Source organism: Bison bison, unplaced genomic scaffold, assembly GCF_000754665.1.
Source record: "Bison bison bison isolate TAMUID 2011002044 unplaced genomic scaffold, Bison_UMD1.0 scf7180017864289, whole genome shotgun sequence".
In the NCBI taxonomy this organism is placed as follows: domain Eukaryota; kingdom Metazoa; phylum Chordata; class Mammalia; order Artiodactyla; family Bovidae; genus Bison; species Bison bison.
In genome coordinates, this window is record NW_011494861.1 from 3358879 (window position 1) to 3384811 (window position 25933).

The 25933-nt window shown below is 39.5% G+C and overlaps 1 protein-coding gene across 6 annotated transcripts in view; it reads right to left on the reverse strand.

Moving 5' to 3' along the window:
• Positions 1–25933, reverse strand: part of KIF1B (kinesin family member 1B) — a 140347-nt gene that overhangs the window by 51020 nt on the left and 63394 nt on the right. For 5 of the 6 annotated variants that reach the window (XM_010849910.1, XM_010849913.1, XM_010849909.1 and 2 more), the window contains 7 exons: positions 25362–25445; positions 24964–25144; positions 24769–24841; positions 4735–4828; positions 3649–3797; positions 1589–1767; positions 649–786 (listed from right to left, as the gene is read on the reverse strand). In XM_010849910.1, the coding sequence (XP_010848212.1) occupies positions 649–786; positions 1589–1767; positions 3649–3797; positions 4735–4828; positions 24769–24841; positions 24964–25144; positions 25362–25445 (898 nt within the window). Of the gene's footprint in view, positions 1–648; positions 787–1588; positions 1768–3648; positions 3798–4734; positions 4829–14844; positions 19615–24768; positions 24842–24963; positions 25145–25361; positions 25446–25933 lie in introns of those variants that run through there. The other variant, XM_010849911.1, reaches the window with a different exon arrangement.

The window sequence follows — 25933 nt, forward strand, 5'->3', positions numbered from 1 at the left end:
ATACTACGACTTCAGCTTCACCTTTGAACCCAGGTCCTTTAAAACTGTCAGAAAGTTTTCTCAATCAGAAAATAATTCAAATTCTGAAATCATTAAGGTGAAAACTTACATTTCTCTGCTTTTAAAATTCCAAATCTCTAAGAACTTGACTCAATATGGCCTCACATTCAATGCTGACTAAAGTATACATAAAAGAGGTGCAAGTGGGCTACTCAGGTGTGCAACTATTCACTCTTGGTAAAGACTAAACTGAGATGCACTGTTTTAAAAATTAAAGTGAGGATGTAGCAGGTCATGGAGAAATTGTAGTCTGATAAACTGCATGTCATACTGTGATTCTGAACCATGCCAGATACAGACACAGGTTTTCTTTTTCTTTTAAATCTATCTTGGTCAAGAGTAAGACATTTTGTGAATGAGTTGAGAGGCAGGGAAAACTGTCAGCTACTTTGTTTCAAAGTCTGAGACTTAAATCTGCCAGCTGGATAAAAGGGAAGGAAAATATACCAAATGGTACAGTGGCTATGTGTAAGCGAATAAGATTATAAATGGGGGCTTTTTTGTACTTTTTTCTTTAACTTTATGTAATACCTTTGAGGCTTTAAACAATTAAAACCATTACCTGAAAAGAATAAAATCATCACATACCTTCCCACAAGTTTGAACCAATGGAACCGATCATAAAATGGATCGCTGCCAGTCATGGTGGTCTCACTTTCATCTTGGGCGCTGGAGGCCATCTCCCCTGCTCTGTCATACATCTCTCTCATCAAGTCCAGCCTCTGCCTGGACAGTAAACGTAAAGTGCATTGGGTTAGTACCACAAGGCCACATCAAAGTTTCACACAGAAAGGATCTTCCATGCAAGGTTTTAAAAAGCTGCTCCCACCATTTAATGATATTAAAAAAGAATGAAGGCAAAAAGCACAGAAACTCTAACACTCAGTATCCAAGGTGTCAGAATATAGAGAGAAGCCATCAAGAAAGTCAAGAATGGCCACCTAATCTCTACTGAGTCCCAGGATAAATGTAGTTCAATGGCATATGGTATCTCAAACATACTGAAACAGCACAAAATACCTCATTATACTAAAGGCAAAGGAAGCTATGCTATAACTTTCCTGTTTATTCATCATCATCATGAGATCCAGGACAGAAAAGATGAATAATTACTAGATCCAAGACAGAAACAGATATTATAAAATTAAGAGTTATAAAATATAAGAGGGTCTATGGAGGGTTAATTAATTTTGATTCCACCCCCCTCCCTGCCAAATTTGCGTGCCATCTTTGCACAAGGTACCATGTAATCTTCCCTTTGTCATTTCAAATTTGGTACACACGCTGCCAAAGGAGCATTATGGAGGGTAAATGTAAATCACCTCTACAAATGACAAAGGTATTCACAGAGCACGATTTGTTCACTTAGAAGAAAACGAATGGACAGTGCTATTACCAACACCAGCAACAGCATTTAGATGCACAGAAAGGAAGCAGTGGCAACATCACAGAGAAAAGAGCCCGCGTGAGCAATTCATTATTATTTTCTAAATAAAAGCAACTGACTTTTCATGTAATGTTTTCATACTTAAGTTTCTCCAAAGACCAATAATGTGTTGCTCCATTTTTCAGATCCTGAACTTCTACAGCTACCACTGTACGAGGGAAAGATCTGTCTTCCTGAGTTTTTTCAATCTCAGTGGGAAGCAGTTCAGGAGGCAGAGGGGAGTACAACGTGTCCGTGAGCAGAACAAACTGAAACTGCACCTAAAGGGACAGAAGAAACCAGGGACAAACAGGCTTTTTGTTTTTCCAAGTGAGGTTCAGAAACAAGGCAACATAATCAGGCCCAATGGGAAAGACGTCAAACAGCAGCATGTGGTCAACAGCTTCTGATTGAGAAACGTGGCTACTTGTATATTAATCATTTAACTATTTACAGTCTTTGTTTTCCTGGCCTGGCACAGTGTTTTTGCACAACCTAAAATCTCAATAAATATATCCTGGTTGACTGAACAAAGACTTCCATAGAGAACAGAAGGTGGACCCAGGAATGCATCCCCAAATGAGAGCAGGTGGACACGTGCTAAGGTTTTCTGTTAAATTCAGAGGATTATAACTGTTACTCTTAAAAGTGTTTACTACAGAAAAGTGCTTTGCATTCATCATGTCATTTATTTCTTGGCAACTCCCTATTTTTTTTTTTTTAACCAACCATTAATGAAATGCTAGGTATAGCTGTGAGAAAAAAAGACCTAGCCTCTGCCATCACTTAATCTATTTGAAGAGGAAAATAGTTAATATATAATCACAAAATGAGATGGAGTTACAAAAGAATAAGAGATCTTATTCCTATTTCACGAAACTAAAAATACAGCCCTAGAAAAACAGAATGATTTTTTCCCAAAGTCAGGCAGTGTGAGATCTTACCTACTTCTCAATACTGCCCCCTCATCCTATTCCCCGTAATCTTAGCAGTCAGGAGACTGTCAAACACAGGGACATGCAGAACAATGAATCTATACTGTGGTGTGATGTTTCTGGCATCACAATTACCATGTGTAGACACTACTTTGACACTGTATGTGTATTCATTCTCTTACCCCTCAGGAAATCACAAAAACCCTGGGTAGCAGGTCCAGTTGCTAAACTCCCTCTGTAGGTGAGGGACTAGAGGCCCAGGTTACTAGAGTCAAACAACTGGGAGAGTTGGGGTAGGAACCTGGCTGTCTGGTTGCAGAATGCATGTGCTTGTCCATTACACAAAACTGCCTCTCAGAGCCTAGTAGAAGAGAAGGCACAGAGGACTTAAAGGTACCATCTTAATGGTAGAGAACTAAAGGAAAACTGAGATTTTCAGAACCCAAGAGAAATATTTTTCTACTGATATGTTTTGTTTTTTTTTCTGTTTCTTTAACTCTCATCAGGAATATAGTCTCCTCATATATAAAACAGGCTAGAAAACATGTTATTTTAAAAATTTCATTTAACAAATACTTAAAGACATCACTTTGCCAACAAAGCTCTCTATAGTCAAAGCTATGGTTTTCCCAGCAGTCATGTTTGGATGTGAGAGTTGGACCATAAAGAAGGCTGAATGCTGAAGAATTGATACTTCCAAATTGTGGTACTGGAGAAGACTCTTTAGAGTCCCTTGGACTGCAAGAAGATCACCAGTCAATCCTAAACGAAATCAGTCCTGAATATTCATTGAAAGGACTGATGCTGAAGCAGAAGCTCTAATAGTTTGGCCACCTGATGTGAAGGGCAGACTTACTGGAAAAGACTCTGATGCTGGGAAAAACTGAAGGCAGGGGGAGGTGAGGGTGGCAGAGGATGAGATGGTTAGATAGTATCACCAACTCAATGGGCATCTGAACAAATTCTGGGAGATAGTGAAGGACAGGAAAGCTTGGTGTGCTGCAGTCTATGGGGTCGCAAAGACTCAGACATGACTTAGCAACTAAACAATAACCAGTACCTACTTCATTCCAGGCACATATGTTAAATGAAGGCATACACAAACCTGTTTCACAGCAAAAAGCTGCTGAGTTCACCCAAGGGAAAGGTGGTCTCAAAATGAGGACCATGAAGCCCATCAGGCTCAGCTCTGCCTCAGGATGGTCCCTGTTCCCACAACCTCCATACCTTCTTCTTTAGTTCCACACTGATGGCATTGGCCTCCTTTAGGTAAACGGCATTGCCCCAGAGTAAGTCCCTTAATGAGGTGAATTGGTGAGACTTCCACTTCCGGAAGGCCCACTGGGCCAGCTCAAATTCATGTTGTGTCCACGGAACTGAAAAAGCAAACCAGGTGTATTTAATGGTGGACTCATAACTATGTAGAAATTACATCCCTCCTATACCTCAGCTTTTTAAAAAAATCAAGTTACTTTCCAGTTTTTCTTTCTTTTTTTTTAGATACAGCTCAGTGTGGCTTATAATAAAGAAAAACCCTTAGTCTGTTGTACAACTTGAAACAGATCTATTTTCCTTTCTAGTAGAGGAAAAAAAAAGGTCAGTTTTCACATAGATATTTAAAAATAAAGAATTCAGTGTACAAATTAAGAGTTTCTTTAAAGTTATTATGAAGCCTTGAGATTACTGAAGAGGTTGGGTGAAAAAATATGATGAATGTTCACACCGCATTTTAATTTCAACTAAGAAATTCTAGAAAACTTAAGACAGGTAGGTATGACAAAACAATGTGATGAGCAATCTGCCAGAAAGAGATTTAATGCACACTTCTACATTCCAAAGTCCTCACGGGGTAATCCTGACATAAACCAGCAAATAAAACAGAGCATCCTGGTTTTGTTTTTTTTTTTTGGCCACACCACTCAGCATGTGGGATCTTAGTTTCCTAAACAGGGATCAAACTCTCGCCCCCTACACTGGAAATGTGGAATCTTAACCATTGGACCACCAGGGGAATCTGTAAAACAGAGCATCTTAACAAAGATTAAGCTCTATATTTGCTTGTCACATCTATATAAATTTCATATGTATGGTAATATGAGACAGTTTATGTAAACTGACTAAGAGATTTCTATGGAGACTATGCTCAGAAACCTTGGGTTCTAAGAGACACTATTAGTCCCACCCCCACTTCATAGAGTACAGCCTGGACTCTTAGCCTCAAGCATCTTTTAAATCATCTTTAAACTGGCTCAGGAATTTGACAACACAGATTCAAAACATCTACAGAGGAAAGTTTCAGTCTCTAGATTTCACCTTCTTCCTCCTCCTCTTCCTCTTCAGTTGTTTCTGCAGCCAGGGATCGCGTCTCCACCTGCTTCTGCAAGGCCTGCAATTTACTCTCATAGTCCTGAACGAAAACAAAGAAGATAACATGTAGGAGAGAGAGGAAATAGGAGGGAAGGAAAAGAGAAATGAAAGGAAGACTGGGAGAGGGAGAGACAGCAAAAGACAAAGAAACGAGAAGACAGCGGCAGGAAGCAACAATAAAAAGACAGACATACAGAGAAATGCTTCTGAACAAAGCCATAAAGCACCCAAAATAGTCTGCACTGGGTAAATGCTTTAAAAGATCTTGTATTCTAGGGAATTTAACTGCAGTCTCTCTTTCTACTCCTTAGACTCAAGAGTTCTTTATTTGGGATTACAGTAGAAGAAAGGGGGAATTTTTCAAGGAAAAAAAAATGCATGTGTCCTTTAAAGGTTAAAATGTATTTAAATAGTATCTTGACACATCCAAGAATTCCAAAGAAAAACAATACTGGAAAAGATTAAGTTCACTAAGGAAATGGCACGCCACTCCAGTACTCTTGCCTGGAAAATCCCATGGACGGAGGAGCCTGGTGGGCTGCAGTCCATGGGGTCGCAGAGTCGGACACGACTGAAGTGACTTAGCAGCAGCAGCAATATTGCTAAGAGTTCCACTTATCTGTTTGGATGGGAGAAAAAATTCAGATCATAGACTCTGCAACTCTCTATGGATGAAATATTACTATCTTTGCAGATGTAGGATAAGTTTAGTTTTCAGGGAACCTCAGTGTTAAAAGAACACAGTGTTATTAGGATTGAAATAATCTACATGCTGCATTTATTTATTCAATAAAGAAATTTTATATCAAAATATACTGTTATAATATAAAATGTACTATTATATTACAAATCATATTCATCCTTCCTTTCTCCCTTGTTTCCATACACTCTCAATAAGTGTGATATCGCTACTATTAGTGAAAAATAAAATGGTTCTTGGGGGACTAAAAAAAACTTTTTAATGTATAAAACACAAATATACACACAGTATGTAAACTGATACCATGTATATCTGAGGTATTAAAATGGCATAGTGGAGAGAGAACAGGGAAAAAAGTGTCTAAAACAGTTCCTTGGTGTGTTCATGAAAAAAAAAACTTGTGTTTTTTGACAACAAAACAAGTTAAGGAAAAGACCTTCACACAGTAAAATACCAAATCACAGCATTAAGCACAGCCTTTAAAAAATAAACTATGAGGCTTCCTGCTTCTCCAGGAGTGGCATGATTACAGGCTGTAAAGAGATAGAAGGTTTAGGTATGACCATGTACTGTTTTCAAACAAAGCTCTCCAAGTCACAAATCAAATATTCCATGCATACAGAGGATCACTGAAAGCCCAGTTAGCGAACTCCATCACAAAAGGGGCTCCCGATGGCGATGCTAAGAAGGACGCAAATATTCTCCAGGCTCTAGTCATTTATCGTTTAGTCTCACAAAGGAAACTTTCTCTCTTTCATGGAGCTGGCAGTGACCAAGAGTCAGCAAGATAGCTTTTTAAAGACATCTAAACATGCTTTTTAGGATACCATGTACTGTGGGGAAAAGAGAAAAAGAAAAACATAAAGTACCAGGTATAAAGACATGGGTTTTGCTCCTGGAATCTGCTCTTACTAGTCTTATAATTCTGGGAAAGTTAATCCTTTTAACACCTCATTTTGGCCTTTTTTTAAAATAAAGATTTTATTATTCTACCTGCCTAACTTTAAGGCAGGACTGCAGGAAGGACGAAATGACAAACCATTTTAAAATGTATGTGAAAGTCCTCTTAAATGGCAACATACTATCAAAATGACAAGCAGTGTTTTTAGAAAGTTTCTTGTCTACATATATCCAGCCCCCCATCTTGGTTTCTAAATACCATTCTCCACTAACAGAAACCAGGGCTCCTTAGGAAAATGATTGATTTCAGATTTGGAGCAAGGAAAATACAAGGCAACCCCAGAATATCTTGTGCCAGGAAGCACAGAGTACTCAAAGACCAAGAGGACCATTTCAAAAGGATGAAGACTCCCACTGGTCAATAAATAATAACAACAGGAAAAGAATATATAGCACGTTGAGTATAAAAAGAATCCATGAGACCACAGTGATACTGAAAGATAGAGAGAAAAAAGGGAAAGCTCTTCCTTACCAAAAACAAAACAAAAGGCCAGTTAACAAATGAAGATGGAATGACAGAAAATCACTACTACATTGCAACCCCAGATGTAGTAACTGAATCATCCAAGGATCATTAATACAAGCTATCACAACTGACAGATGGAAAACAGAATATTCACACAATCGCAAGAGCCTACTAATGAGAAAGCACTAGAAAAAAACACATTAACTAAATTTATTAAACATTACTGAAAATAGGACAAATTGACATTTTACATCTACTGATGTGAAGCAGATGGAAGTACACAATATAACATTAATAGCGTTCTTAACAATGTTTAACCTAAATCAAATATCGAAGAAATAATCAAATTAGAAAGGGACCTTGACTCTTCAAAAATACCTATGTAATGAAAGATAAAAGAACCAAATGCAATAAATAAACCTTGATTGGACCTTGTATTAAAAAAACATACATACTTCTAACATTTATATTTTTTAGACAATTATGGAAATTTGAAAATTACCTGTATGTTACATGATTTTGAATCAGTATTAAATATTTGGATGGGATAATGGTATTAAGAGAATATCCTTGGTTTTAGGATATTTACGTGTATTTAGGGGTAAACTCGGAGAAGGCAATGGCACCCCACTCCAGTACTCTTGCCTGGAAAATCCCATGGACTGGAGCCTACCAGGCTCCTCCGTCCACGGGGTCACTAGGAGTCGGGCACGACTGGGTGACTTCACTTTCACTTTTCACTTTCATGCACTGGAAAAGGAAATGGCAACCCACTCCAGTATTCTTGCCTGGAGAATTCCAGGGACAGAGGAGCCTGGTGGGCTGCCATCTATGGGGTAGCACAGAGTCGGACACGACTGAAGCGACTTAGCAGCAGCAGCAGGGGTAAACTAACATGGTATCTGTAACTTACTCCAAACAATTCAGAAATAGTATATACATATGGGTATACAAAGGTTCACTGTACTCTTTTTTTTTTTTTTTTCCAAAATAAAAGGTTGGGTTTTTTTTTAAAAACCTATGTATGACATAGGATTCTCTCAGCAAAAAGAGAAAGACTGTTGATTTACCTAAAGAGCATCAGATGGAAAAAAATGTTAATATTTTAGCTTGAGAAATCTTTTGTTTTTCATTTTTGCCCCTGTTTTTTAATTATAGCAATATACACATGACATAAAATTTGCCATTTTAACCATTTTAACACATGAAATACGCTAATAATGTTGTACAACCATCACCACTGTCCATGCTCCAGAATTCTTCATCTTGTAAAACTGAAACTTTTTGTCCATGAAATACTAACTCCCACCCCTGCAGTCCTCAACCACCATTCTACCTTTTGTCTCTATGATTTTGGCTACTCTAGGGTATCTCGTGTAAGTGGAATCATGTATGCTTGTGACTTTTTGTGACTGGTTTATTTTTGAGGATTTCCTCAAGAATAGGATTACACCATGAGTAAAATAGATAGCCAGTGGGAAGTTGCTGTATAGCACAGGGAGCTCAGCCTGGTGCTCTGTGATGACCTAGATGGGTGAGACGGGAGAGGCGGAGGGAGGTTCAAGAGGGAGGGGATATGTATATACATACAACCAAGTCTCAGTTGTACAGCAGAAACTAACACAACATGGGAAAGCAATTATACTTCAATTTTTAAAAAAGGGAAAAAAATGAGTTTACAAGCTGGTCAAACTACCAAATGAAGACAAAGTCCTTAGATTCTGACAGTTAAAAGAGTGACTTTTCCTAAAAGCTGTAGTTGTGCTTTAGTGGCAGTAAAGCTGACATAAAGAGATGTTCAATAATGCTATAGACCTAAAACTTTAACTACACTTTGACCAGGAAAAATTTCTATAAGCAGTTGGTAGTCCAAATGTCAATTTGAAGTGAAAGTGAAAGTCACTAAGTCATGTCTGACTCTTTGCAACCCCAAGAACTATTCAGTCCATAGAATTCTCCAGGCCAGAATACTGGAGTGGGTAGCCTTTCCCTTCTCCAGGGGATCTTTCCAACACAGGGATTGAACCCAGGGCTCCCGCATTGCAGGTGGATTCTTTACCAGCTGAGCTATCAAGGAAGCCCCCAAATGTCAATACCAATTCTTGAATTGGCCTCCTCTTCCCCAAACCAGGCTGCATATGAGCTTCCAACAAGGATATTTTGATTGTTACCAGAAAAATACTACTAAGCCCTGGATTTTTCTGCAATAAATGGATAAAGAGATTCAGATACTACTGTTCTGTCCATTTCATGGAGTAAATTAGAATCATTACAGAAACATGCTAAAAAATAATATATTTACCAATAGTCTTTTCTGTTTATAAAAAGTTCCAACTAACTGAATATATGCTCCATATTTATAAAGGCACTGCACCGACTGTTTCCTCTTCTAGAATGTTCTCTCCCACCTGACTATCCTTATTTTAAAGCTTACTTTGTGCTAGGAATTATTCTAAATGTTTAACATGGATTGTTCCAAGCATCCCAATAATGCTATGAAAATGTTTCTGTTGTTATTCTCATGTTAAAAAAGGAGAAAAACCTTAAAGAAATTAAGTAACTCTCCAAAGATCAAAATTAGCAAGTGGTAGAAAAAGGACCTGAACCCAAGCAACTGGACTCAGAGCATGCTATTTTTTTCAAAGAAAAACCACTATCCGTCCATTCATTTGACAAATGAATACCATCTTCACTCCTATTATGTGCCAGATGCTAAGGATAGTGAGTGGTCAATAAGACAAAAGTTCCACTGGTGACGGAGATACGATAAACAGTAAACAGACACAGTACATGCTATGATTTCAGGAGAGAGAAGTCCTAGGAAGAAAGGGAATTATCAGAGGCCAATAGAGAGCAGAGATGAGTGGAGGAAAGCTAAGATTAGGTGCTCAGGGAAGGTCTCTCTGCAGAGATAACATTTAATCAGAGATCTAAGCAAGCACTCTGAGATCCTTGGTGGAGGTTTCTTATTCCAGTCAAATTTAGCTAACAGCAAGCACAAAGGCCCTAATGTGGAGTTTGGTGTATTTAAGGAAAAGCAAGAAAACCGGTGCGGGTGGACTGGAGGAATGAGAAGAGCTGGAGAAGCAGCTGACAACTGTCAGATAGGTACTGGGTTATGGACAGGTTTATAGGCCATAGAAAGGACTGTGGATTTTATCCTAAGGGAGTCACTGGTAGCCTAGAGCCAGGAAATCTAGCATATGTAGTAAAAATACCAATGTCCATGGAGAATTGCCTGTGGACTTGGAACAAGGCCAGGAGCCGTGAAGCTGTCCCTGCAGTTTCAAGGGAGATGGCAGTGGCCTGGTCCAGGGTCTCAGCAGGTGAGCAAATGGAGCTGGCATATGTTTTAGAGGCAGGAGAAGTGTGCCCTGCAGATGAAGATGTGACCATGGGGTGTGAGAGAGAAAGGGAAACTGAGGATCACTCTTGGATTCTGGTCTGAGCTAGCTGCTCTGGTTTAGATAGTTCAGATGTGAGATGCCAGTTAACTCTCTGGATGTCAGGTCACAGTTGTGTGTCCGTGACCAGAGATTGGGGGAAGGCCCAGGCTGGAGAGAGTACCTCTGAGAGTCAGCAGAGAGGGAGGCAGAGCAGGGGTCTGCAGACAGACTGCCTGCCTGAGACCGGACCTGGATTCCACTGAGCAGCTGTGCGAGGATGGGAAAGTATGTAAAATGGGATTAACAACACCTACACCTCACAGAGGAGGGGTGCTAGGAGGATTCAGTGAGTTAATACATGTAAAATGTATTACATGTATTTGGTCCAAGTACTGTTGACCCTTGAACAATACAGGATGGGGCACTGAAAACCTGCACATAATTTTACAGTCGGCTCTCGGTTTCCAAGGTTCCACACCTGCAGATTCAACCAAATGTGGATCTGTGGTACGTATTCACTGAAAAAAAAATCCACATCTAAGTAGACCCATGCAGGTCAAACATGTGTCTTTCAAAGGTTCACTGTAAATGCTCAACAGGAGGTGCTGTCTTCATTATCACCTGTGTGAACACAGAAGCGGAGGCCACAGAAATGTGTGAGGTCACCTGGAGGAAAGAGCAGATATAGGAAAAAAAAATGGCCTATGTCTGCGGCCACAGAGACCATGAAGGAGCAGCGAGAGAAAAATAAGAAGCCAAGAGAACAAAAGGTTTCGAGAAGTAAAGAGCAGGCAAGCCATGTAAGATGCTAGACAGATTTAGTAAAATGAGGACTGAGAAAACACCTGGATTTTCCACCAAGGAGACTCCTGGTGACCCTGACCAGACTGGCTGCAGTGGTGATGTGGGAATGAGTCTGACTGGACTGAGGTCAAGAATGGGGACAGGAGACAAGAAAAAGAAGGTAGCCAGTGGGCAAAAGTACAGAAAACGCTCTCAGGAGTATTTCTAGAAAAAGGAACAAACACAGTAGCAGATCACAGGGAACACAAACTTTTTTTGAAACTGGTGTTTCCACGCTGACAGGAATAATGTAGAAGGAGAAAATCAGATGCTGTGAAAGAGAAGGGGTAGGTGTACAGGAAGTCCCTCAGAAAACGGAATGAAGGGAACGAGGGCTGGGCTAAGACAGGAGCACAGACAGTTCTTCCACCAAGAGGAGGGAAGGCCAGGTATGGGTATGAATGCATGGATGCAGACCTGGATGTGGGAAGAAAAGAAAAACTTCCTGATTCCTTCTCATTCTCAAAATGGAAGTCAGCAGCTGAGAGCAAAAAAAGGCCATCTTTCATCTCCTGAGACGCCTGGTTGTAAACCTTCAGAGCATCCTGTGATTTTCCCTCAAGGCATTTGTCACAAAAGTACTATATGACCACTGATGTGACTGTCTAATGGCTATCTCCTCCATGACTCTGTGAACTTCATGAGGCCAGGAACCTCTCATTCACCACGGAATCACCAGCAACTGGCACTTGTCTGTCTTCTAGAGTAGATACACAGTTGTGTGCTGATCTAGTCAACAGTTCTCAGAAGCGTCCGGAGGTTGGCAAATCTGTAGGCTGAATCCAGACCACCGCTTGTCTTTATAAATACAGCAGCTTTAGCAAAACACACCCACATCCATCCCTTTGCTTATCATCTACAGCTGCTATTCTGCTACAACAGTGGAGCTGAGCAGTTTTGATAAAGACCATGAGGCTCATAGGAGGCTTCCCTGGTGGCTCAGACTGTAAAGAATCTGCCAGCAATGCGGGAGACCTGGGTTCGATCCCTGGGTCAGGAAGTTTCCCTGGAGAAGGGAATGGCTACCCACTCCAGTATGTTTGTTTGGAGAATCCCAGGGGCAGAGGAGCCTGGCGGGCTACAGTCCATGGGACCGCAAAGAGTTGGACACGACTGAGTGATTAACACTTACTTACATATGAGGCCCACAAAACCTAAAATATTTACTACCCGACCCTTTATAGAAAAGGTTTACCAGTCTCTGTTCTAGACTGTGGTTCTCAAAGACAGATGCTGATCCAGCAGCAGTAGAAAAAGCAGCATCACTTGAGATCTTATCAGAAACACAATTATCAGACCCCACTGCAGACCTCCTGAATCAGAAACTCTGGGGGTGGGCCCAGCATTCTGTGTTCTCACAAGGCCCTCGGAAGCTTCTCATGCACACGACAGTTTTGAGAACCACTCTTCTGGGTGACACACACAGATGGATGGTGAAGAAAGCACGACAGATAAGGTACTTATTCTAGGTGAATTTACATTCTCATGCAAGGACCAAATAGGCGCACAGAGCTAATATTAAACAGTGGGCTGCCCTGGGATCGGCTGCAGCAGGAAAAGGGGCACGTGAGCACTGATGTGGAAGCGGAGTTAGGCACAAGGAGAAAGGACTCTAGTCTTGAGCAAGTGCCAAAGCCCAGAGGTGGGAACAAGCTTGGCAAGCTCAAAGAACAAAGTGCTTGCACAGTGAGGGAATGTTAAGACATGAAGTCAGAGAGGCAGGCAAGAAGCCAAAACACGTACAGCCTTGGAGGCTACAAAGCACCATGGGAAGCCACTGGAGGCCACTGGCACTGACTTTTGTTTTCAAAGGATGATGCAGGTTGCCGTGTGGACAATGGTGTACAGAGGTCAGGAACAGGAGAGAAGAGACTCGTTAGGAGGCTACTGCGGTACTACTGGTGAGAGACGATGGCGTCACAATGAGGGCATCTCTGAGGAGATGGCATTGAAGGTAAAAATGAATGTCATAATTCTGGGTTTTCCAGTTAGGCTGCTTTTGACATTAGAGGCTTGGCTCTTTTTGCTAATACTGCATTCCTCTTTTCACGGTGGATTATAACTAGCAAGCAATAGCTAGAAGGGAAACATCCATGTTCCAGTTCTTGTCAACACCTTAATTTACTCACCACTGGCAGTACCATGCAGACACAGCCTCAGATCTATGCCTCTGGGGGTCCCACAACACCTGTTCTTAGACCTGTGCAGCCCCTGTCTTTTCCTATCTCTCAGGCCTGCTTTGGTCTCATTTACTTTATTTTCCAACCATGGTTCAAGCAAGAGCCATTCACCACCTCATGGGATACATACATAGGCTTATCCCCACCACAAAATGATTCATTAATTCTATCTCCAAATAATCCATCAGTCACGCCCTCTCTCCCTACCTGCTTGGAAAGTATCATTTCTCATTTAGTTCCTCCATCAAGTTCCCAACTGAAGCACTGGGCTCTGAATCTGCCTTCTTCCAACTCATCCTCCCACCCAAACTTCAGCCATTTCTAAAAGGTTAATATGACAATGCAATCTCCCTGTAGAATATATGTTAGCTTCCATCACACTCAAGACAAAAATCCCAAGCCATGGGATGGGATGCCATTAACCCAGCATGCCAGTCTGGCCCTTGCCCCCTCTCCCCAGGTCCACTCATCTCTTATCACCCTCCAACACACAGCTGTGTTCCAACCAACCCCAAGTCACCTGCAGGTCCCTGGACCTGACACGCTTCCTCCTTCCCTCTGCCATTCTTCACTTGGATACACTGACACGTGTGCTTTAGGATTCTGCTCTTGGTTCAGGGCTTCCTCTTTCAGAAACCTTTTCCCAATCTGCCCACGCTCACTCTGTGTATATCACTACACATATTATACTACACTGGAATCGTCTGTACTGTTCTAGAAGTGGTCAGATATTGGCCACTTTTCCACCAGTTTCACCGACAGTAGAGATACAAAGTACCTGAAGGGAAAGAGAAAAAGCCTGAAGCAAACCAATCCAAGTTTAATGTTTCCCCCAAGCTCCAGATTTCATATTAAAAACTCATGGCAGGGGAACAAAAAACCCACGTAGATATTGTATTCTACTCTCTTATGTATGATTATGTTCTTTATCAACATAAAAAATAATGCATGTCCAAATGTTCAATAAGACTGATGGTCTGTTCCAGAAAAATCTTCCATTTTGTCCTGTTCACCTCTAACATATCACCAATACTCTGGGTGGAGAAAAGCAATGGTTAAAGGAAAAAAAGAAAAGTTAAACAGAGCTACTCAAAGCTTTTCAGAAATTTCATGTCTACCTATATATATGAAGGGAAGTTTACCATTTCATTTAAAGAAAACTTTAAATCAAAATTACATAGTAAAAACATAGAAAATACAGCTCAAGGTAAACTCAGAGAAGTCATACAGGGATATCTGATATCCTCATTCATCGTCAAAAGTAGAAAAGCTTTTATTTAAGTAAAAGGTAGCATAAAATAAGGGTTAAAGATCTCATTTAAGACAGAATTTTGATAACTCAAAAAGGGTAAGAAAAGCAAAAGCTCTAAACAAATGAAGTTCATGTAGAAATGTTGTTAAAAGATATGGTTTGTAATCATCTTCAGATGAAAAAGCAATAAATAAAAGTCAAGCCCAGGTTTAATCAGCATCATGCTGTTTCCCGCTCCCCTCCTCCCACATCAGAAACAAATCACACTCTTAAAAGGTAACTTCAGTTTTTATTGAATGAGGACTTTATTTTTTAACATTACAAACTAACTCTCCCTTTCTGAAAAGGTAGATCTTACACTCAAAGACCAATCTTCAAGCATTTTTTTAAAAAGAAACTGGGGGAGAAATCCATAGTTCATTAACAAGAAGATTCACAACTTCTTTTTACAGTAACGATGGGAGGAAACCAATACACTTCACAACCTACAGTGGTTCAAACTAAATATCTAGAGCAGATTTTTAAATCTCATAAAGATGACATAAAGTAGACAATTATGAAAACTGTTCATAATACAGAATCTGGCTCTGACAGCATAGAACAAGTACTTGCTTTGCATTGCACCTAAGAAAGCATCTGCATTAAGGTATTCCAGGACAGCAGCTTCCCCTGCTCCCAGTCTTTTGTGTATATCATTAAGGCAAGTCTACAAAGGACCAGGAAGGCACAGGGCATAGCAGCTGACCAGAGGAAACCTACGTAACTTCCTATAGTCTGATAGCCTTTAATGCAGACATTGGTGTGGCAAACTGTGTTTTGTCCTGTTTTTTTTTTTCCTCCCAGCATCAATCTGCACCTGAAGCACAAGAGGTCACTTCAAGTCACTTCAACGGAATAAACAATTCCCATTCAATGCATTTCCAGTGAAAAGAGAAGCACCAGAAAGAATTAGAAGTAAAAATAAAGGTTTAGACTTGTTAGATAAACAAACTAACTCTGCAAAGAATACCACAGTGTGTGGTTTGATTTGTGAAATTGTACCAATTGATTAGGACTCAACGTCTATTATGTCAGATCATTATGTAATTTCAACAGCGCAAACTTTTCTTAAAAAACTGCACCATGATAACAGCTAGGGATATTTCAGTAATATAATAATGACTTAGTGGTGACCATTTACCTTTGATCTTGTAGGATTTAAGCTTGGGGACAGATAGTGTCAAATTCAAAAACAAAACAAAACAAGGCAATATAACCAACCACAAAAGCATGGTACTGGTTACTTCTTTAGTGAGAGTCAATAAAGTAATTTCATATTTTCTAAAATAAGTATCTGCTCTGAAATACATGAAGGGAGATAGGTAGCAATCAATCAAACCTTGGTTTCTTTCTTTCTGGTCATCTGAAATTAAGGGCTAGTTTAGATATCTAAACATTTCAGTAACCTGAGGGTGCCTCACAAATATAAATCTAATCCTTTGGAATATCAAGTGTGGGTATAGTGCCTACCACAACCCACATTTGTGAATGAAAACACTGTATTTCTTTTCATTCTACAGCCTCGTGATCAGCAGTAGAAACTCACTCCCATTGTTCAGTGCCAAAGGGAGATACCTGTCCATAAGAAGATTAAAAAGGCTACCATAAAAATGAAAATACATAGGTCTATCCTATGTTATCTCAAGTTGGAAAATTGAGAGCCCACTTCTGATACAGAGTTGAAAGCTGAGTTATTATTATTATTAGTTTTAGAAAATGAACTTTTTGCAAGAAAGAAATAGAAAACTATGCCTAAGAAGGACAAATGCGGAGTACACAAGATGCACTGAAGTGACTGATTTGAAGTAGCCTACAAAGTACATTCAAACCACCTGGTACAGGACACTGTCATCTCAACTAAGTCAGTTCATTACAAACATCACTCCTGTCTAATCTGCCATAAAACTTCAGCTGAAGACTAGGACTGCTCTAGCTATGAAAGCAAAAATAGCCCCCGAAGTTAATTGGAAGCAACTTTTTGTGCATTATGAAAGCATTTTCTTAGAAGCAAAGAAAAAAAAAATACTATGATTAAAAACAATGTTCTAATAAAGCATAGTGCCCACACGCAAAGGAAAAACATCCTATATAACCACAATCTGTGAGGCTTCCTTGAACATTAACTGCTATCCTGGATGTCATTTTTCACACCATCTGGAAGACAAGCGTCTGACAGGTGACTTAGTGTGACTTGGGGATCTTCAACAACGTGGTGTCAGGCAATCTCACAGACATCTCTGGCTCTTCACACCGCCTCTTAAAAAAGTTTCTGACAAGTTCAAGAAATGAAGGATGTAGAAAACTATTCTTTTCTTCCCATCAAAATCCATCTTTTTTAGTGGATTCTCCAGTGAGGCAAACTGAGACCACAACACAGTAAAATGAGGTATTGATACAGTAACTGTTCATCAGGACGTCTCTTTCCTTGCTTGAGAATCTGTGAGCGTTACTGCTGCTGACCAAAGAATAGTTTATTATACATCATCTCCTTTATTCTCAATCAGACCAAAGTTAACTTATTTCAGTATTTCATCACCTACTGAAAACAAGCAGCACACAGCCAAAGGCTGCAGCCTTCTCCCCATGTATCACCTCTTCCCTCTCTCCACCAAATAACCTCCTTAATAAACTTATATGTACTACTCAAAGCATCATGTGTATTTTGTTGGTATTTCTGTTGGCGTGACATTGGTGAATAGTTCAGTGTCTTTCTGTATGTATTTGTGTGAGAAATGATGTTAAACTTCAAAATGCAAACCACAAACAGAAATCCAAGCAGGTGCCAACTTAAAGATTTCAGTATTATGACAGAATTTATACAAACACTGACGTATTCAAAAGGGAAAAAAACCTACTGAATCAGTTCTATGCAAAATACAGCTGAGTAAGAAGATGTGGAAGTTCCCCAGAAGATGTACAGTTGTGTACTATAAAATACGTACAAAGACATTTAGTTCTGGCTTATGAAACTTCCAATGATATTTAAAGAAAGAAACAGACATGGATAGGAAATCCAAAGCTGTGTCCACAGCTGCATGTTATTTTTAAACTAATGTCTAACATTCATGGGGAAATAATAGACATTCAATTCAACATCTCAAATTCCTATTTAGAATGTTTGCATAAACCAAGAGGCAGGTTATTTCTGGATATCAGATAAATTTATAGGTTTTACAAAAACATAACAAACTTACACCAAACAAGACCAGTCTGGGTAAGTAAGTATATTATCTAGGCACCAAGAAAGGAGGACAGTCTCAGAAAAATAAGGGAGGTCTCAGTGTTTTGTCCAAAATTCCAGAAACTGCCCACTTACGGTATACAAACAACAGGGAGGTGTTGAAACATTTACCAGTGTCTTATCTTTTAACAATAAAATCAGTTCATATTTTAGGAACACAACATTACAATCACAATGTAAATACTAAGAACTCAAGGCCAAGGCTAGAACCAACTGAAATCATAAGCTACCATCGCCTGTTTCCTCCACCAAGAATTCAAGCTTGTCCAGTAATTTAGACTGTGGTTTCCCGACCAGTTTTGAGATTGGGTGCCGAGAACTGTCGCCTCATTCTCGGAGGTGTCACAAACTGGCTACAGTGGTTGGGTCTGTCAGTCTGCTTCTGACAAGAAGTGGCTGCACTGCCCTCCAGCTGAGCTCCAGTGTTATAACTACAGTAAGCTTGACGGTGCTGGTGCATGTGGCGTTTCGCCTGAAAAGTCTGCAGGTCAGCGGTGGGGTGGCCACTGTGGGAGGCGAGCACTTCTGGGGAAGCAGATGCCTGGCAGCGCGTACTTTTCGGTTGGCCGTTATTGAGAGAATTGCTTCTCCAGCGTAACTGAGGTGGCTGTTGTTGATTATTAATGTGCTGCTTGCTAACCTGAATGTGATCTTGACTTCGAGTGCCCTGAGGGCCCCATGGTAACTGGGGATCCTTAGAAGCTGCTCTAGTACCCTTTTCTTGGTTCTCCGGCTTATTTCCTTTCCTTCCATCTTCCTCTTTGGGAATCCTAAGCTCTATTACCTCATCTTCTGTGATGATGATGTGTGTCCCAGGACTCCATGAGTTTCTGTGTTTAGGGTTGCTCTTAAACGGAAACCGCGGCTTCCGGTTCTCCGGAGGGATGAATCGATGAGGTACATTCTGCCGACGAAGCTGCTTTGTTATTTCCTGCTGCTGCAGGTTCTTGAACCGAATTTGCTCTTGCCTCATCCAACGCAGACGTCCACGTCTAAAAGCTGGGTCTCCGTTCATCAGCTGGGAGACACGTTCTTCTTTACCAAGGTCTCCGCTGTCACCTTTACTTACATCATTCTCAGGCTTACTACTGGCACCAGCACCACTGGGTTCCTTTGATTTTTGGTTTCCTTGGGTTTTCTGTTCTGGAGACCCAATCAGCGGCAAGACTTTCTCCATTTTGAGCATTTTATTTCTTAAGACTTTTATCTCCTCATCTTTCATGTTATTTTGCTTTTTGACTTCTTGCAAAATATCTTCCAGCTTGTCTATATGAACCTTGAGGTCATCCACATCAGTCCCACCTTTACTACTGGCCATTACGTCCTCAATCTTCTCATCCCCTACACCAACGGTGTCCCAGACATCCCTGGCCACTGCCCTCCAGGAGTCCCGCTCATTAGGATCTTTCTTCCCATACATGGCACAAAGTTCTTTCATCTTAACAATGGCCAAGGCTTCAATCTCCTGCCGACTATGCCGAAAATCATTGAGAGCAACCTCGTAGCATATCTCTTTCACAGCCTGAATCTTGAGATCTGAGATGGTGACCCACTTGGAGTCTTTACTTAGGCGTCTTCTCTGGGGGATCTGATACATTTTTATTGGTTCCCGTTTCTTCCCACTGCTGGGGAGGCCGCATTTTTTAACAATGGTTTGCAGCTTGCTGGGAGGCAGCTTTTCTCTCAGAGAAGTAATCAGTTTCCAGCTCTCTTCGCAGGATCTCTTGTCAGAATCATCCCCGCTATCAGAATCCGCGTCCTTTGGAAAAACAAAATCAAAAATGGCCCCAAAATAACCAAAATTAAAATGTAAAAAAGGAAACTCAAATTGAAGAAAAAGCAAGCAAAAAAAGCCCTAATAAATTTAAAAATGAAACTAAAAAAGTTAAAAAAAAAAACAAACCCAAAACAAACAAAAAACCCTAGATAATGTGCAAGTCTATTAAGACATATGCTTATGTAGATTATCATCAATATGAAGATTTGCTTTTTTTTTTTTTTCTAGTAACATTAATCCAAATTTCCACTTTGTGGCTTAAGTGATGGAATCTGCAATCAAATTTCTTAGGAGGGCTGAAACAGTGAGAAAGTCTCTCACTGTAAGGTCACATGAAGTTATTAACAAAATGGTGTGAAATAACATCTCCGCTATCTCAAGAGAATGAACTAAAACCTTCACCCCACACATGCTAACACCCATGCAGCCACTTCCCCACATTTGCCTTGGTTATTGCTGTTGCTTCTTCCAGAAACTCTTTCCCCCATGAGTGAGCACAGATGCCATACAAGATGTGACGAGCAGGCGGATTAACAAAGGTTAGTAATGCTGGAGAATGCCACGTTTTGTTTAGCTTTACTAAAAAGAGCAGCCCTAGAAAAAAGTTAGAAGATGAGAAAGTAGAAAAAGAAGCAGTCAAACAGGGATGTTAAAAATGCTAAGAATCCCTATTAGCAGACCATGAGAGATTCTTATCAACCAAATTGTTTTTCTGCTAGAAGGTAAGAGGGTTCTGAAACTAGTCTTTCCATGAGCACACATCAGATTTGCTACTTTCCTGTGTCATGACAAATTGATCTATTTCATTTGTTACAATTAAATTTTGTTATCCATACAATAAGGACACATAAAAAAGGATCTTTATAGTGAGTCTGTTATTTTGTTTTCCACACACTTAAACCAATAAATACCTCATCTCCAAAATTTTAGGAAACAAATCTCCAGAACATAAACTAAGCTAGGAAAACATACTTTCATTTAAACATTATTTAAAATTGCCAAAGTAATATTTTAATAAATACAACCTAGAGATCTGTTGTTTCATCTAGGAAAACCTATGGTGTTTCTAGTTTTTTGAGGAATATTACTTTAAGTTGACAACTCTATCAACATGTAAAACACAAAAGATCATATTCTGCTTATGTATTCTGATTGTGGACACTATTTAAAACATTATCTCCAACTCTCTGTCTTTCCAGCTGTTTTTGCACCATTACCTCTTTTTCAAACAACTTTACTTAGGCTTAAAATAGCAGTCTGACTTTACAACTAAGCAATTTCAATGGCTATTTGGATAATAACTGATTATTCTTAACAAACACAAGCAAATCTTGCTAACATGGGTCTAAATGAAAGCTGGGTTGGATTTAGAACTCCCTATGACAGACAAGATTAAGGAAGGCTCTCTATTCAAGAGATAAAAGTTACTGGAAAAAGAACTACTCACTAAAAGGGTAGTTCAAGGTAGTCTAGTAAATGAAAATGTTCTTATTTAATAGTCTCTTTGACTTGGCTATGGTTACCATAATCATCTCTAGGAAAGGTTTAGGAAAAAAAAAAAAGAATTGAAACTGATAAATAGTATCTTGTTTTCTAGACCAAAGACTTCTTTTTCTGTATGTACAGTTACTTTCTAGGGAATGAAAAAATAACCCCTAACAATAATAGCAATAATTTGGCCCCTGAATTTGGAGACGTTACTACTGATTTGTATTATTGACATTTGCCTATAAATGGATACTAAACCATTTATAATACCTACTTATTTGAAAATTTATCAGCAAAAAACAGATAAAGCTAAATTTATACACTCTACACTATTTTTTCCTTTTCCTTTTTAGTTTAAAAATCTTAATAAAATCTAATCTTAAGTGATAAAGGATGACATTAATAAACATTAGAGAAAAAAAGTATGTCTGACATCTAAAAAGGTTTTCTTGTATATATGCAAAAACTGAGTTATATAGAACACAAATTTGCTCTGATTCTTTCTACATAATTAACTATCAGTTTTTTCCTCTGGGCTTCTTTTATTTTCCTTTAAAAGTTGCCTAATGATGAAATGAATACCTAATTAAGGAAATAACAATTCTAATTATTGCTTTAATATATTTAAGTGATAAAAGTTATGCCTTTAAACTCTAAAATAAAACATAATTAAATGAGTTTACATAAATTCAAAAGAACTAAGTTAAATCAAGTGGCCATAATTTTCTTTCTTTTTATAATACTGGTCATATTGCCTCTGTAGAATATGTTCTCTTTAAAGCTCAAACGTATCACCCCTATCACTTACTACTGGCCACAATACTGAAAACTCTTGCAAAACTTACATGCCAAGATTCAAATCCTATCTTATGTCAAAAAAAAAAAGATTTTAAGATATTTACATTCATTTATTACAGGGCTGGAAAAACTACTCAGATCTGTCCAACTCACATGTCACTAAATGATCCTGCTGTTTTGATTAAATATCAAATGGAAGGTAGGCCTCCTGAAGAGACTCTGCCTGAAGACTATGAAAATAGAGAGATGATTCCCAAAACATGTGTCAAAAAGCAAGCAGAGAAAGGACCAGGCATACAATCAAGCACTAACTAAGAAAGAATGTTCAGCAACGTAACAATGGGACACAGTGGGGGGAATTATTGTAATAAAAAACTCATGAGCCTGAATTCCATTTTTTGTAATGCTGTTATTATGCAAAAATAATCACATACAATAAATAATAAACATTTACTGAATATAAAGTCCTTTGTATCGTCTCGGTGTTTATCCATAGGGTGCATTCAAAACATATCTGTTGGTTGACTAATATAGGGTCATAAAAATACATTTTTAATTCAGTACTGTTAATGGCTAAATATTCCTCAGGCTGAAGTATTAGAAATCAACTCCTTTTGAGGATAAGAAATTTAAGTGGAACAGACAGTTGGACTTATAAGACGAAAGAACCTCCTTGCTTTAAGGAGCTGCTCTTAAAATCCTAGACTGCTTTCAGATACAGAGCAATCGACAATCAGAACCTGATTACTTGCAAACTAAGTATGTCCTCCGGAAACTAAATGTGCCCTGGAGCCATCTGGTTTGATATGAAATTCGCTCAGTCATGTCTGATTCTTTTCAACCCCATGGACTGTAGACCACCAGGCTCCTCTGACAATGGAATTCTCCAGGCAAGAATACTGGAGTGGGTAGCCATTCCCTTCCCAGGGATTGAACTCAGGTCTTCTGCGTTGCAGATTCTTTACTATCTGAATTTACTTTCTGTTTATTAACAGTCACTGTCTTTATTTCAGAGCACAGGATGATCACCAGCCATCACTATTTGTTTACACCTGGTTAGTGACTCAAATGGCCCTAGCAGCATTGGCATCACCTGGGAGCTTCTTAGAAATGCAGAATCTCAGGTCCTACCCAAACCTACAGGATCAGCATCAGCATTTGACAAGACTCCTAAGATGTTGAGAAGCACTGCTCTATTGGACAGAACACCAAAGAAAGCCAGAAGACTCACGTTTAAGCCTCAGACCCATCAGTTAAGAATGGGCAAGGTAGCATTTTTTTAGACTTTGCTTCCTCAACTATAAACCCGAGAAAATGTCTGTCACTTTATTTACATATATGGCAACTAAAGAGGGTTATTTTGGAAATCAGAAAAATGATGGATGTTAAAACTCTCTGTAAATTATAAAGCTGTATACAAATACAAGACATTACTGTTAAAGGCTCCTTCATGTGTCACAAAGTTTTCAAGCCCTTAATCACACTGTAGTTGAATCTTTGTGTTTTCATTACAAACTAATGCCAACGAGGCCTCCTAAAGAGACTCTAATACACTGCTATTATCTTGCCCCAAACACTTGATTTATTCTTGCAATCCATTCTTTTTTGGGCTTTACTATAATTTCCAAGATAACAAACTGAGTTAACATACTGCCAAGAGTGAGAATCAAGCTGCTCTGGAAAAGACTGCTTTTGCACAAGGCCTTGGCTTTTCTGATTCATTTAGCAACAGCCTCTCTTTTTCAAAGCACAGTACAGCTGTAAGGCTATGGTTTACATGCTGTATTTACACTTGGTATTCTATATGCTGTATTTTATGCTAAGGGAAGAAACCAGTATCCCAGCTTTCTCACTAATGCCTCCTTAACCAGTTCCCCCTTTCTCCCTAATACCTCTAAGAAGTCCATCAATCTTAAAAAATTAAAAATTCCTAAACTGCATCCACAGTATCCAAAGGTTGCTATGCCTTTTTCTCAATAACATATACCAAATGAATGCCTAGAAGGTTCCTATAACCAAGGCTTTGTAATCCAAAACTGGATGGCTTGAAACATGAAAATCTAACTAATGGATAAATTTATTTATTCATGCAATTCAATTTCTAAAAAAACTAGAAAATCAATTAACATCATAAAATGCTATCGCCATTAGCATCACAAGCTGCAACCTGAAACTGATTTCTCAGCTACTCACACAAATGCTTTCTCAACCCAGAGAAACCAGACTTCCCTCTCCTCTTGGAGTTGGTTGGGCAGCCCCTACTTCCACTGTCAAGACACATGCCACGGAGACCCTTACTGAGAATTCAGACTCCATGCAGGGAACAGAAAAGGATTAACGCATGCAACTGTGCAGCAACACTTTTAGACATAGTTTAACTTACAAAAAAAAAAGTCCACCCAGCATAAGAACAATCCCCAAGTCAGCCCAAGAGCAAAGAATTAGTACTATCAGGTGATCAGAAACAAAACCAAGGCAAACACCCATCAAATTCAATATTCAGAGTAATTATTATTGACAGAGTCACCCCTGGTGCATATTTAAAAACCACTACCAAGAGGCCAAGGCTACAAGAAAAGCTCTCAGTATTTCCTCAAAAAGCACTTGGTTTTGATAGAAGATGTGACTTTAAGACATAGAGGCACAGAAGTAGTACCTTTAAGGACAGTATTTCAGGCTAAGGCTACCAGGAGATGGAAGGTCCTTCTCCATGAAGGACACGAGACAAGAGCGCATGGTGTCAGTGAGAGCGGGAGAAGCAACGGGCGAGTGCTCATATCTGGGACGGGGAAGGTGGGACATGAGAGCAAGCTGCCCTTTCCTAACGGAGGATGTAGGATGGGCTCCTACCAGTCTCTGCTGCTCCAAGAGAAGATCTGCTTCTTCCTTCTCCTTTTTGTATAGGATCTCCATTTCCTGTAGCCTACAAGGAAAAGAAGAGCAAGAAAGAAAAGAAACTGTAAAATCATGGAGCTGTTTCAGGAATCCTACTAAATGCTGAAAAGAAGTGCTAGTCATGTGGGCCACATTGCATCTGTACAGTACCTTTTTTCCATCTCCTGTTTCATATCAATTCCTTGTTTTTCCAGAAGCTCTCTCTGGGCAAACGTCCAGTCCACAGGCTCAGAGGGGGTCTCAGCAGAAGGAGTCTTTTCCCGCTCAGCCCGTGCTTGCTCCGGGTGGTTAAAACGGAACACGTGGTTTTTACCCATGATGATACGGTTTCCTAGCACAAAATATAAATAGGGTTAAGAAATCACTTTTTAAATGTACAGTATCTTGGTTAATAGCCTCACCTTCCCTAAAGCAAAAAGCAGTTTTTGGAGTTTTACAAGAACAGAAATCCTAATGCTATCACTTCAACCTGAGACAAAGATTTAAAAATAAAAAGTTTCTTGTGCAAGCCATGTGTTCTGAAGACTTCAAGCCTCTCCCAGTCTCACCTGAGCGCAGCTGAACAGGCTGGGTCACCCTCTTGCCATTTACGTAGGTTTCTGAACGTTCACAGGGCTCCAGAGTCACAATAACTAAGAGGAATGCAAACTAATGTTATCATCACAGACCATGGGAAGAAAACAATGGGAAGCAGCTGACGACTCAAGGTGACTAGCATAGATTTCTGCAACCAATCAAGTGGCTCAGTGTCTATATAACAGTTCACTTTAAGGCACCAGGACCAGGGCTGCGGCTCAGATAGAAACATACTTAAATTCACTTAAGAATTTGATAAACTTCAGAAGAAGACAGGAAATGTTAGTTTCAGTGATATCTGGACAGTTCAGTATATAAAAATGAAAACCATCAGAAATCTTAAGTATGAGATATAGGTAATAATCAGAAAATTATGATCAAGCTAATATTTTTTCTTTTTTTAAAAAAATATTTTATTTATTTGGCTGTGGTAGGGTCCTAGCTGCAGCATGTGAGATCTAGTTCTCTGATCAGGGGTGGAACCTGAGCTCCCACACTAGGAGCGTGGAGTCCCAGTCAGTGGACCATCAGTTGTTGCTGTTAT